Source organism: Ranitomeya variabilis, chromosome 4, assembly GCF_051348905.1.
Source record: "Ranitomeya variabilis isolate aRanVar5 chromosome 4, aRanVar5.hap1, whole genome shotgun sequence".
In the NCBI taxonomy this organism is placed as follows: Eukaryota; Metazoa; Chordata; class Amphibia; order Anura; family Dendrobatidae; genus Ranitomeya; species Ranitomeya variabilis.
The window spans coordinates 248950338-248964323 of NC_135235.1; the positions used below are offsets into that span (position 1 = coordinate 248950338).

The 13986-nt window shown below is 44.1% G+C and overlaps 2 protein-coding genes across 3 annotated transcripts in view; one reads left to right on the plus strand and one right to left on the minus strand.

Moving 5' to 3' along the window:
• Positions 1-13729, minus strand: part of FLI1 (Fli-1 proto-oncogene, ETS transcription factor) — a 107349-nt gene extending 93620 nt beyond the window's left edge. The window contains exon 1 of one of the 2 annotated variants that reach the window (XM_077249419.1): positions 13397-13729. In XM_077249419.1, the coding sequence (XP_077105534.1) occupies positions 13397-13429 (33 nt within the window). In that variant the 5' untranslated portion in view covers positions 13430-13729. Of the gene's footprint in view, positions 1-13094; positions 13243-13396 lie in introns of those variants that run through there. The other variant, XM_077249421.1, reaches the window with a different exon arrangement.
• Positions 1-13986, plus strand: part of ETS1 (ETS proto-oncogene 1, transcription factor) — a 434342-nt gene that overhangs the window by 143559 nt on the left and 276797 nt on the right. The gene's annotated exons all lie outside the window — the stretch shown is intronic.

The window sequence follows — 13986 nt, forward strand, 5'->3', positions numbered from 1 at the left end:
CTCTGGGGGTGCTATACCCTTATTCCTCAGTGCCATTAAAAAGCGGTGCTGTGGTTTAAGTACCCTTAACTGCCGCTGTTAAAATGCCTATCGGCAGTTGTTAAGGGGTAAAAGGGAATCTGTCAGTAGGATCGTCCCTTCTACGCAGTCTATATGGCAAGTAGGTCCTAGGAAGCTGAATAAAATGAATTATGTGTTTACTCTGTTATGCCTTTGTCAGTACAAGTACCCTCTGTAAGGTAATGTGCTTCCAAATATGTTGGCGTTGTAGAAATAAAAATTACGATTATGTGTGATCCGATGTTTTATTCCAGAGAAATTCACATTTTTCTTACGTAAATGAGCTAAGATATATGGGCCGGACATGGATCTAGCTGAAGATCCACCTCTAGAGCTTATCTTAAATGAAAGGGGGTGTTACCAGTGTGAGACATGTAATGACTGACAGTCCAGTGTCATAATTACACACCATTCTGAGTGAGATCTGAACGAACATAGTACAGCAGATCTGGGTCCCACCCATAGATCTTAACAGATCATTTGCACATAAGAAAAATTTGTATTTCTCTGGAATAAGCCATCGGATCACAGATATCATGGTATCCTGAATATAGAAAGGTTGTGTTGTCCTGATTGCTACAGTTTACCGTAGGTTATGGGTAGTGGCTGATGTAAGTAGTAAGAGGAACAAGCCTCCATACGATGAAAAGAGAATCCGATGTGCATTGTATATTTCTCTCTTCTACATATTACACTCACCTGACACATTTATATGTGTTTTTTGCACTTTTTTTCGGGGTGCAGTTGGGCCCATTTTGTTTTGTAAACTGTGGTGTCTGTTCCTATGGGGTGAATTTGGATAGCGCTGGGCAGCCCGCCTGATCTAATAGAAGGGTGTCACTACTAGGCTGTTATCCTGGATGCTGTGCATCTCCACTGTGTGAACAGCGCCTCATACAAGTCTCTTATGTGCAGTCATAGGCCAAGCAGCCATCCCCTCCATTAGTTTTGTAGGCTGTGAGTGGCTGCCTCATCGGTAATTCTGCACATGGGTCCGCTGCATCCTGTTGCATTTGTTTGGAGGCCTGGACAGGTAAGCATCTCTGCCTTTTTGCTGTTTTCTCAATCACCTGACATCTACAGCAAATCACAGGCCTCATCAGCTAAAAATGAGAAGGTCACTGCTTCCAATCCCAGTCGAGATCACTGAAACGACCGGAGCTGGATCCACTGGGTTTACAACAGGTGAGTATGTGTCATTCTTTTGTGTTTAAAATATTCCTGTCATTTTCAGAATTTTTCCTGTCTTTTTTTTCCATGTTGGACGACTCCTTAAACCACTGGTCAGCATGTTCAGAAATGAAAAGATGCTCCACCCAAATTCTTATATGAACTGGCTTTATGTATTCTGCATATCATACAAATACAGCATAATTGTGTAACCCGTGTTTACCAGGCTGGACATATACATGACAAGGCCATCTATTCTACAAACGTCTGTCTGCACCCCATTCCATGGCTAACACCACGGCCGACATCCGTGATCTTGCTCCCCATTGTTCACAGTGGTGCAGTTTAGCTAATATGGGATGGAACAAAGGAAATAAAGGTCAAATGTTCCCTTTTGTTCTGTCAGAGGAAGTCGATCAGGAAGAGCAGAATGTGTCTCACGGAAGTCTCCCTGCTACTGATAAGGGGACCCAGCTGAGGCAGCTTTAGATGCAAAGACTATGAAAATTCTAAAAGAACAAACAATATTAACTAAAATGTGACTTATAAGTGGCATTAACTCTTCTGCACCCAATGCATGTCTTCTAGTGCCATGCTTCACCTCATATAGATCCGAAATTATAATTCTACTGTGGCAAATCCTGTGTAAGTTTCTATATCAGACTGTTTCACAGGAATGTTAGAAGGCAGGGTGCGCCACTGTTCTGCTTCTAGAGATATTCAATACCCAGCCTTCCACCGAAATGGAAAATCGTCACAAAACTTAGCACTGTACACCCACAAACAGTGTAAGAAATAAAACAGAACACAAAACCACAGCACAAGCCCAAAAACAACATGCAAGAAACCCTAATGAGACAGAGAACATAGTTTTATTAATAAACCTCTATGAAAGAGTGGACACTTTATATTGTGTCTTAAGGTTACATACAGGTCCTTCTCAAAAAATTAGCATATAGTGTTAAATTTCATTATTTACCATAATGTAATGATTGCAATTAAACTTTCATATGTTATAGATTCATTATCCACCAACTGAAATTTGTCAGGTCTTTTATTGTTTTAATACTGATGATTTTGGCATACAACTCCTGATAACCCAAAAAACCTGTCTCAATAAATTAGCATATTTCACCCGTCCAATCAAATAAAAGTGTTTTTTAATAACAAACCAAAAAACCAACAAATAATAATGTTCAGTTATGCACTCAATACTTGGTCGGGAATCCTTTGGCAGAAATGACTGCTTCAATGCGGCGTGGCATGGAGGCAATCAGCCTGTGACACTGCTGAGATGTTATGGAGGCCCAGGATGCTTCAATAGCGGCCTTAAGCTCATCCAGAGTGTTGGGTCTTGCGTCTCTCAACTTTCTCTTCACAATATCCCACAGATTCTCTATGGGGTTCAGGTCAGGAGAGTTGGCAGGCCAATTGAGCACAGTGATACCATGGACAGTAAACCATTTACCAGTGGTTTTGGCACTGTGAGCAGGTGCCAGGTCGTGCTGAAAAATGAAATCTTCATCTCCATAAAGCATTTCAGCCGATGGAAGCATGAAGTGCTCCAAAATCTCCTGATAGCTAGCTGCATTGACCCTGCCCTTGATGAAACACAGTGGACCAACACCAGCAGCTGACATGGCACCCCACACCATCACTGACTGTGGGTACTTGACACTGGACTTCAGGCATTTTGGCATTTCCTTCTCCCCAGTCTTCCTCCAGACTCTGGCACCTTGATTTCCGAATGACATGCAAAATTTGCTTTCATCAGAAAAAAGTACTTGGGACCACTTAGCAACAGTCCAGTGCTGCTTCTCTGTAGCCCAGGTCAGGCGCTTCTGCCGCTGTTTATGGTTCAAAAGTGGCTTTACCTGGGGAATGCGGCACCTGTAGCCCATTTCCTGCACACGCCTGTGCACGGTGGCTCTGGATGTTTCCACACCAGACTCAGTCCACTGCTTCCTCAGCAATCTTCCTCAGGGTCCGGTCACCTCTTCTCGTTGTACAGCGTTTTCTGCCACATTTTTTCCTTCCAACAGACTTACCATTGAGGTGCCTTGATACAGCACTCTGGGAACAGCCTATTTGTTGAGAAATTTCTTTCTGGGTCTTACCCTCTTGCTTGAGGGTGTCAATGATGGCCTTCTTGAGATCTGTCAGGTCGCTAGTCTTACCCATGATGGGGGTTTTGAGTAATGAACGAGGCAGGGAGTTTTTAAAAGCCTCAGGTATCTTTTGCATGTGTTTAGAGTTAATTAGTTGATTCATAAGATTAGGGTAATAGGTCGTTTAGAGAACCTTTTCTTGATATGCTAATTTATTGAGACAGGTTTTTTGGGTTATCAGGAGTTGTATGCCAAAATCATCAGTATTAAAACAATAAAAGACCTGACAAATTTCAGTTGGTGGATAATGAATCTATAATATATGAAAGTTTAATTGTAATCATTACATTATGGTAAATAATGAAATTTAACACTATATGCTAATTTTTTGAGAAGGACCTGTAGAATGTGGGGAATTTGGGGCAAAAATCTGTTCACTTATTAAAGGATCAGCCGAGCTAGCTTTACACTGAATGTACATTTAGAAATGTTCTAAGTTACATCCTAATACTATGGCCCAGAGCTGCACTCACTATTCTGCTGGTGCAGTCACTGTGTACATACATTACATTACTGATCCTGAGTTACGTCCTGTATTATACTCCAGAGCTGCACTCACTATTCTGCTGGTGCAGTCACTGTGTACATACATTACATTACTGATCCTGAGTTACATCCTGTATTATTCCCCAGAGCTGCACTCACTATTCTGCTGGTGCGGTCACTGTGTACATACATTACATTACTGATCCTGAGTTACCTCCTGTATTATACTACAGAGCTGCACTCACTATTCTGCTGGTGCAGTCACTGTGTACATACATTACGTTGCTAATCCTGAGTTACCTCCTGTATTATACCCCAGAGCTGCACTCACTATTCTGCTGGTGCAGTCACTGTGTACATACATTACATTACTGATCCTGAGTTACCTCCTGTATTATACTACAGAGCTGCACTTCCTATTCTGCTGGTGCAGTCACTGTGTACATACATTACGTTGCTGATTCTGAGTTACCTCCTGTATTATACCCCAGAGCTGCACTCACTATTCTGCTGGTGCAGTCACTGTGTACATACATTACATTACTGATCCTGAGTTACATCCTGTTTTATACTCCAGAGCTGCCCTCACTATTCTGCTGGGGCAGTCACTGTGTACGTACATTACATTACTGATCCTGAGTCACATCCTGTATTATACCCCAGAGCTGCACTCACTATTCTGCTGATGCAGTCACTGTGTACATACATTACATTACTGATCCTGATTTACATCCTGTATTATACCCCAGAGCTGCACTCACTATTCTGCTGGTGCGGTCACTGTGTACATACATTACATTACCGATCCTGAGTCACATCCTGTATTATACACCAGAGCTGCATTCACTATTCTGCTGGTGCAGTCACTGTGTACATACATTACATTACTGATCCTGAGTTACATCCTGTATTATACCCCAGAGCTGCACTCACTATTCTGCTGGTGCGGTCACTGTGTACATACATTACATTACTGATCCTGAGTTACATCCTGTTTTATACTCCAGAGCTGCACTCACTATTCTGCTGGGGCAGTCACTGTGTACATACATTACATTACTGATCCTGAGTCACATCCTGTATTATACCCCAGAGATGCACTCACTATTCTGCTGGTGCAGTCACTGTGTACATACATTACATTACTGATCCTGATTTACATCCTGTATTATACCCCAGAGCTGCACTCACTATTCTGCTGGTGCAGTCAGTGTGTACATACATCACATTACTGATCCTGAGTTACATCCTGTATTATACCCCAGAGCTGCACTCACTATTCTGCTGGTGCAGTCACTGTGTACATACATTACATTACTGATCCTGAGTTACCGCCTGTATTACACTCCAGAGCTGCACTCACTATTCTGTTGGTGCAGTCACTGTGTACATACATTACATTACTGATCCTGAGTTACCTCCTGTATTATACCCCAGAGCTGCACTCACTATTCTGCTGGTGCAGTCACTGTGTACATACATTACATTACTGATCCTGAGTTACCTCCTGTATTAGGGTATGTGCACACGCTGCGGATCCACAGCGGATTTGATGCTGCGGATCCGCAGCAGTTCTCCCAAAGTTTACAGTAGCATGTAAACCTATGGGGAAAAAAAAAACGCTGTGCACATGCTGCGGAAAATACCGTGCGGAAACGCAGCGGATTATTTTCTGCAGCATGTCAATTCTTTCTGCGGATTCCTCAGCGGTTTTCAACATGCACCAATAGGAAAGTGCAGTTGAAAACCCGCAGAGGAATCCGCAGAAGAAACCGCGATGAAATCCGCAGTGAAAACCGCAGTGGTTTTGCATTGCGGATTTTCCAAATCCGCTGCGGAAAAATCCGCAGCAGAATCCGCAACGAGTGCACATACCCTTATACTCCAGAGCTGCACTCACTATTCTGCTGGTGCAGTCACTGTGTACATACATTACACTACTGATCCTGAGTTACCTCCTGTATTATACACAAGAGCTGCGCTCACTATTCTGCTGGTGCAGTCACTGTGTACATACATTACATTACTGATCCTGAGTTACCTCCTGTATTATACCCCAGAGCTCCACTCACTATTCTGCTGGTGCAGTCACTGTGTACATACATTACATTACTGATCCTGAGTTACCTCCTGTATTACACTCCAGAGCTGCACTCACTATTCTGCTGGTGCAGTCACTGTGTACATTACTGATTCTGGGTTGCATCCTCTGTTGCATAATTAGATGTCTTCATATTGTTCAGTGTAAACTTTAGTTTTTCAAGACATACACTGTTCTATTCTGTATAAAATCTATATATCTTATCATATTTTGCAGTATAGCCTGATCATTACAATGCTATCGATAAATAAAAACAAAAGTCCCCACTAGCTACTCATAGCCAAGCATCCGGTGAAATAAAAATCCTTGCAAGTTATTCCTGTCTGTTCACCTTCCGTGAACCTCAAAATTACTGTTATTGGGAACAGTTAAGCTAGTTGAAGATGAAATGATCTCTAAAAGGCCTAAAGTTAAGGATGACACGTCTTTTGTACTTTTGTATCACAGCTTGTAAACGCTTCTTGTAGCCAGCCAAGAGTCTTTCATTTCTTGTTTGAGGGATTTTCATTCATTTTTCCTTGGAGAATTCCTCCAGTTCTGTGAGATTCCTGGGGCATTTTGCATCCTCTGAAATTCTGTGGCTAGACCTCAAAATAGCAATGAAGTTCAGATCAGGGGACTGTGAGGGCCATTGTAAAACCTTCAGCTTGCACCTTTTGAGGTTGTCTATTGTGGATTGTGACGAGTGTTTAGGATCATTATCCATATGTAGAAGCCGTCCTTTTCCTCGTTTTACCTTCACTTTTTTTACAGATGGTATTTTGTTTGCAACAAGAATGTGATGAGATTTCATTGGATCCATTCTTCCCTCTACCTGTGAAATGTTCCCCATGCCATTGGCTGCAACACTACTCTAAAACATGATTGTTCCACCTCCATGCTTAATGGTTGTCGAGATGTTCTTTTACTGAAATTCTGTGCCCTTTTTTCTCCACACATTTTTTATCATTGTGGCCAGAGAGTTCTATTTTAACCTCATCGATCCACAGGACTTGTTTTCAAAATGCATCAGGCTTGTTTAGATGTTTTTTTGCATACTTTTGAGACTTTTGAATTTTTTGATGAGGACGCAGGAAAGGTTTTCTTCTGATGACTTTGTAACGGAAGTGGTGGAACCACTGTGCCATGGTCCGAGGAGAGCCTGAGGGGGCGTGACTAAGTGAGCACCTGACTTTTCACTAGAGCCTCTGATGGTGGAGTTAGGCATGGCTCCCCATGAACACCAGGTGCTACTCCACGACAGACCACGGATGCAAGGCAGCTGACCCCCAAAGAACTTGTAGTTGGAATGGCCCGGAAGGAGAGGACAGCGGATAGAGGCAGGTGCAGACTGCTGTAGCAGATACACAGATTGGCGCACCAGGTGCAGGCAGGTCCGGCTAATATGAAGACTGGGCACGGCAGGTGCGAGCGGTTACGGCTAATATACAGATTGGCTCGGCAAGTGCTGGTGGGTCTGGCTGATGTACAGACTGGCACGGTAGGTGGGCACGGCTATAATATAGACTGACAAGGCAAGTACTAACAAGGAGGTTAGGGATAGACATACTCTAGCAGGACTAGAGACAGGGACCTGAGAACTAGAAAGCGCGTTTGGGAACAGACTAATAACGTTGCACACGCACCTCCACTCAGGTGGAGGTGCCTTAAATAATAAGTGTCCCCCAGCCATTGGCTGGGGAAACTTTAGGATGGTGCTCACAGACCCTGTAAAAAGGAAGGCGCAGCCAATGAGGAAGGAGGTGGGAGTGCAGGACAAGAGTATATGGCGAATAGATATTCCACGCCACCGTATACGGTAGATAGATATTCCAGTGGCTGCCAGTTCTTTACATATGGACATACATGCTAAGATTTCATCAGCATCAATACTTTGCAAAAACAAGATTAGGTGCACTACAGCCATTAAACAAAGTGCAGGGCTTCTGCGTTCTGGTCCATACATTACTTATATTCGACAAGCTCTGGAAGAGATTTCTGCTGAACGGAGAATTAAGAGTGTTGGACCCCTGCTATTCTTGTTTTGATACTCTTTCCTAAATACAAGTCATCGGTTGTTTATTCACAGACAAGCCCTCTATTTGTTAAACAACCCTTGAATTGGCAATCAAGACGCCAGTGCTGCCTTGACATATTTTACTCCATGTTGTCTGTTACAGTTATTTAACAAGGTGATACATACATATTGACCGGGGCAAAGGACAAACGTCCTGGAAGCAATCGGCACCTTCTATCCAGATGACGATGGTGTGTTATTGGTCTACTAAAATAATCATTTATTACTTAATTTCCCTCAAGAACAATTGTTCTTTTTGAAATTTGAAGTTTTGATAAGTATATAGATTTACGTGTGTTCGATGTCTTGAAGAGGGTCTTTCACTTAATCTTTTAATTTAAACTGATTACCTCCCCCAATTGCCGCTGCTCCACTGGTTGTGGAACCATTTTTCTTAGGTGCCCCTTCATTTCAAAGTTATGCCCTCCATTCCAGATTTTGAGAATATTCACTATTATCTTCAATTCCTAAAGTTGAACACGAAACTTGATGTTTGAACAGTCATTCATTGAATTGTCTCTTCTCTGCCCATTTCTTATCAGTAGGAATCGTGTACTATAGTCATGGCCAAAAGTTTTGAAATAGACACAAATTTTGAATTTTGCCAAGTTTGCTGCATGAGTATTTTTAGCCCTTTAACCCCTTAATGATCCAAGCTTTTTTCAGTTTTTTGCTCCCCTCTTTCCCAGAGCCATAACTTTTTTTATTTTTTTGTCAATATGGCCATGTTAGGGCTTGTTTTTTGTGCGACGAGTTGTACTTTTGATTGACACCATTGGTTTTACCATGTCATGTACTAGAAAACGGGAAAAAAATTCCAAGTGCGGTGAAATTGCAAGAAAAGTGCAATCCCACACTTGTTGTTTTTTTAGGTTTTTTGCTAGGTTCACTAAATGCTAAAACTTACCTCCCGTTATGATTCTCCAGGTCATTACAAGCTCATAGACACCAAACATGTCTAGTTTTTTTTTTATCTAAGTAGTGAAAAAAATGCCAAACTTTGCTAAGAAAAAAAAAAAAATTGCTCAATATTCCATTACCTGTTGCGTCTCCATTTTTCGGGATCTCGGACCGGGTGAGGGCTTGTTTTTTGCGTACCGTGCTGTCCCTTTTTTAACGATACCATTTTGGTGCAGATACAGTCTTTTGATCGCCCGTTATTGCATTTTAATTCAATGTCGCGGCGACCAAAAAAACGTAATTTTGGCGTTTTGAATTTTTTTCTTGCTACACCTTTTAGCGATCAGGTTATCTATTTATTTTTATTGATAGATCGGGCGATTCTGAACGCAGAGATACCAAATATGCATAGGTTTGATTTTTTTTTTTGTATTGTTTTATTTTGAAAGGGGAGTGATTTGAACTTGTATTTTTTTTTTTTCATATTTTTAAAAATCATTTTTTTTACCTTTTGCCATGCTTCAATAGTCTCCATGGGAGGCTAGAAGCTGGCATAGCCTGATCGGCTCTGCTACATAGGGGCAGTGATCAGATTGCTCCTATGTAGCAGAATTACAGCATTGCTATGAGTGCTGACCACAGAGTGTCGCTCACAGCAATCCGGCATCAATAATCATAGAGGTCTCCAGGAGACCTCTGGTTGTCATGCCAACTCACCGCTGACCCCAGATCACATGACGGGGTTAGCGGTTTGCGCATTTCCGGATTTAAGCATCTGTTAAATGCCGCTGTCAGAGTTTGACAGCAGCATTTAACTAGTTAATAGGCACGGGCAGATCGTGATTCCACCGGTGCCTATTGCAGGCACATGCCAGCTGTTCAAAACAGCTGACATTTCCCGGCTTTGATGCGGGCTCACCGCCGAAGCCCACATCAAAGCGGCGGTTCTGACCTCCGACGTACTATACCCTCCGATGGCAGAAATAGGTTAAGTTAACTATTTCTATGGTTACTTTATTACTTTTGCAAGTATTTCACAAGTTTTTGACAAATACATCAAGTTTATGCAAATACTTAATAGTGTTGATGCTTATTTTTCAAGACTTTTGCATTTTGCCCTGGCGAGTGGATATCGGCTTTTGGTCAAATTTTGACTGATGACAACCCATTCTTACCTAATCAAAGTTTGGAATTCATCACCATTTTGGCATTTTTGTTTGCCTACCCGCTTTTGAGGATTTAACACTGATGCTCAATAGGATTGAGATGTTGGCAGTTTTTTGACAATTAACCTAAAATTTCCATTAGTTATCACTTTTGCTTTGTGACATGGTCACCATGCTGGAAAGAACATTGTTCCTTACCAAATTGCTCCTGGATCATTGGGAGAAGTTGCTCATGGGGAAGGTGCAGATCCCATTCTTTATACGTGGTCTCAGGAACCTTAACTGTTGGCCTAACACACGAGTCATGGCAGCGCTCACCTTTTATTCTCCAGAAAGTCCCTGTTCCAATTGTGCCAAACAGTGGGAAAGGGGCTTCATCAGAGAGAAATGTTTTATCTCAGTCCTGTGCAGTGCAATCCCTGTACTTCCTGCAGAACGTCAGTCTGTTCTTGATGTTTTTCTTGGAGAAAAGTGACTTCTTTGCTGCCCTTGACACCAGGCCGACCTCCAAATACCTTTGCCTCCAGATGCACTGACGCCTGCCTGCTGCCATTCCTGAGCAAGCTGTACACTATTGCAGAACTGATTCCTGCAGCAATGCCCTTGACTGTAAAGTCCTTTTGATGAATAGCACAGCAATGATGACTGCGTGTTTTGCATTGGAGGTGACCTTAGTTAATAGAAGACAATGATTTGAAGCACTAGTCCCCTTTTAAAGCAACTAGTTTACTTTTAAAGTCACTCTGTCTTGCTGATTGAATATCAGCAGCCTTGTCCTTGTTAACACTTTCTCTTGAGCTAATGAGATTACCCAAATGATGTAAGCCAGTCCTATTCTGAAAATGATATTCTGTGATCATTTTCATGACAAGGAATAACTTTACAGGCTTTTTTCCATTCATCTGATCCCTCTCCATAACAATTTAGAGTTAATGCAAGATACCACTATAAAAACTGAAGCTGCAAAATTTGTGTCAGTCTGAAAATTTTTGACCACAACTGCACATGTCCCAGCCAGTGACCTCACTGACCTGCTTCCCTCCTGTTGTGAAATTGAGAGGGGCAAGAAAAACCCTTATCTAGAAGGCCAGCTCACCACCCCAGTATCGTGTTATAGTAGGTGGAGTACTGTTTTGTTGTTTTCGGGGGCTTAGGCTGTGTCTTCTGATCTCCCCAAGTCCCCCTTCTCTGGCTGTAAGGCCATCTACCCCGCCTAGCATTGTTTCCGCCATGACCATAGCCAGTATTAGTTGGACTTTTGTGCCACAGTCACTCATGAGGATGCGTAACCTTAAGGCTCCTGTACTGATGACTAAACACCACTGAAGGCATGAAACCTTTATCATTTGGCTTCATCTCCGCTGACTATAAGATACATACTGCTCCCATCACACGCCTGCTTGCCTTCTAACAGAAAGCATCACTGTGTCACTCACATATCTGCAGTTACAGATCTAATCAAACCTTTCACTTGGTGCAGTTTGTTATTTCTTAACTGTATTTTCCATCAGGTCAGCAGATTTCACTCTTCAAAAATGCACAGATCAAACGCGTTCTCCACCCGAGGCGCAGACGAGAGCTCACTCTGTGGGCACAGGCGGTTCAGATGCAGATACCCTGTAACCATTTCCTTGCTACTGTAGAAAACAGACCTAGAAACCCTGATACCGGCACAATGACCTCAACAGACCTGACACCTGCTGGCGTTCCACTCTATCCTCACAGTTCTGTGCTCTTCAGTCATTTTAGCAAACTACATTTATAATGATAGAGCAGAAACCTCCGCTTTCTACCACATATATGAGGGGAATGTGCATTGTTATGGGGCGGTTTTATTTTCTGTGCATAGAGCTATGTGGAGATGTTTGATATTTGTGTCTTCTGTTATTGGGCAGTATCCTGAAAGATTCAGCTTTATTGTGCGAAGGATGAAGCAACACGAGTCCATCTCACACTCCCACTGGGCAGTCAGCCATGTGTTCCTCTGTCAACTTCCTCTGTTACTTGCATCAAAGAAACAGACAGATCCTGATGCTCTAGAAGCTGTCGGGCTGCCGCCTGGACCTTGGCCTCAAACACTCTGCTGCTAAGGGAAAGCCAAAGTGCTGCCCAATATGTCCACTGTGCCCAGTATTCTGCCCATTTGTCCTGGTTCATCTGTTCACTATATCCAATAAAATATATGTCACCTACTATCAGTCCTTGTTCTAGAGCCCCCACTTCAGTCCTTTTTGTGGGATGTCCTATCTATCCTATATAGCCCCCTGCATCGGTCTGAGAGGACACCAGTGTCCCCGTCTCCTCTCCCTGGTCCTCGCACTGTGCCCCCTTATACCGCCTTCATTCTAAACCTCTCTGACTGTTGTGCCCACACTACCACTTCTTTCTACTGAGGTTAAATGCCTGGAACTGGGATGATTCTTTTTTTTCTTAAGAAAATGTTGCAATAACAGTTTTCTGTTGAGTAGCAACAAATAGATTATTTTCTGGCTCAAAGCATAACACCTTTCCTCTCCATCTTCTCAGTTCGCCATTACAAGGTATCAACCACTGAGGACTCGCAAGTCCCCATATTTTCTATCCACTGGCTACACGGTACCGAGACCTATAGCTTTCCTTCCTCTCCATCGCCCACCTTGGTGTGGAAGATCAGTGACTCCTATCACCCAGTGTCGGCTGTAACCTGCAGTGGATGGAGAAGGTTGTGTATACATTGTATATAGAGCGCAGGCTGCTGATGTCCGACATTGTGCTGCAGTCTATACTGTATACACATACTATATACACATACTATATATACCCGGGGAGGAGCGGGTCTGATGAGCGCGTGCAGCTCGGGGGTCCCACCAGTGGATGGTGGCAGCTGTGTGGCCGCTTGTGTCCCGGGGCAGATGCGGTGTCCGCAGAGAGCGGGTGGTCGCTGAGGAGGAGGCGATCGTGCTGGGTTCCGCAGACCGGACCGTGTACACGGGGCGCTCCGCTCTTACCTTGATCGTCCCGTCCATGGGCGGCTGCACGCAGGAGAGGCGGCGATGTCCCGCACATTGAGCCGCGGATCCGGCGCCCCAGCCGCTCACTCTTCTGCCGCCCCTGACACTCTTCACCGGATGAAAGCTTTTTTGGTCATTTTGGGAAGTGAAGTCACTGCCTGCGCATCTACATCATATACAGACAGGATATATGCGCCCGGAGATAAGACTGATCAGCAGCTGCCCCTTCCTGGAGACCCCCAGCTCTACAGCTTGTGTGTGGCCCCCTGAGCCTATGTACGGTACAGAGCGGCACCCACCTTTCTGTGCTCCACCAGCTTCTTCAGATGCATTCTCCCCCTCCGACCACTGTCCGGTGTAATCCACAGGGTTAGGACCAGGTGCGGCGTGAGGGTCTGCCAGAGTATCGGGACACTAGGAGGGTCCTACAAGGCTAGGGAAAGATGAGGGTCCTCCAAAACCAGATACTGGGGGGCAAGGGTCAGGGGACAAGGTGAGGGCCCTCCGGAATTAGTGACTAGGTGGTGGGACGGGGGTCCTCGTGCATCAGACCATTAAGGAGCCATTTGTCGGGGGCCTGGGTCGCGTTCGCTGAAAATGAATCTCATCAATTGTAGCGCAATTTCCAGCGCAGCTGCGGGCAGGGGCTATGGGGGGCTGCGGGGGGCTCTGGTCGCTGTAGGTAAAGAGGAGGGTCTGTCTCCATCCATGTAGACTGGAGGAGGAGGAGAAGGGGCTCGTGGCCCCCTCCTTCTGTCTGCTGCACAATCCAGGGGTCTGCATCCAGGTCCCCAGAGGCCACCACATCTGGATGCTGCTTGCGGGGTCATTTCTCCCCTCGCCTGGGGCCACTAGAGCCCATTAACCCTTCAGCAGATTGTGAAGCTTT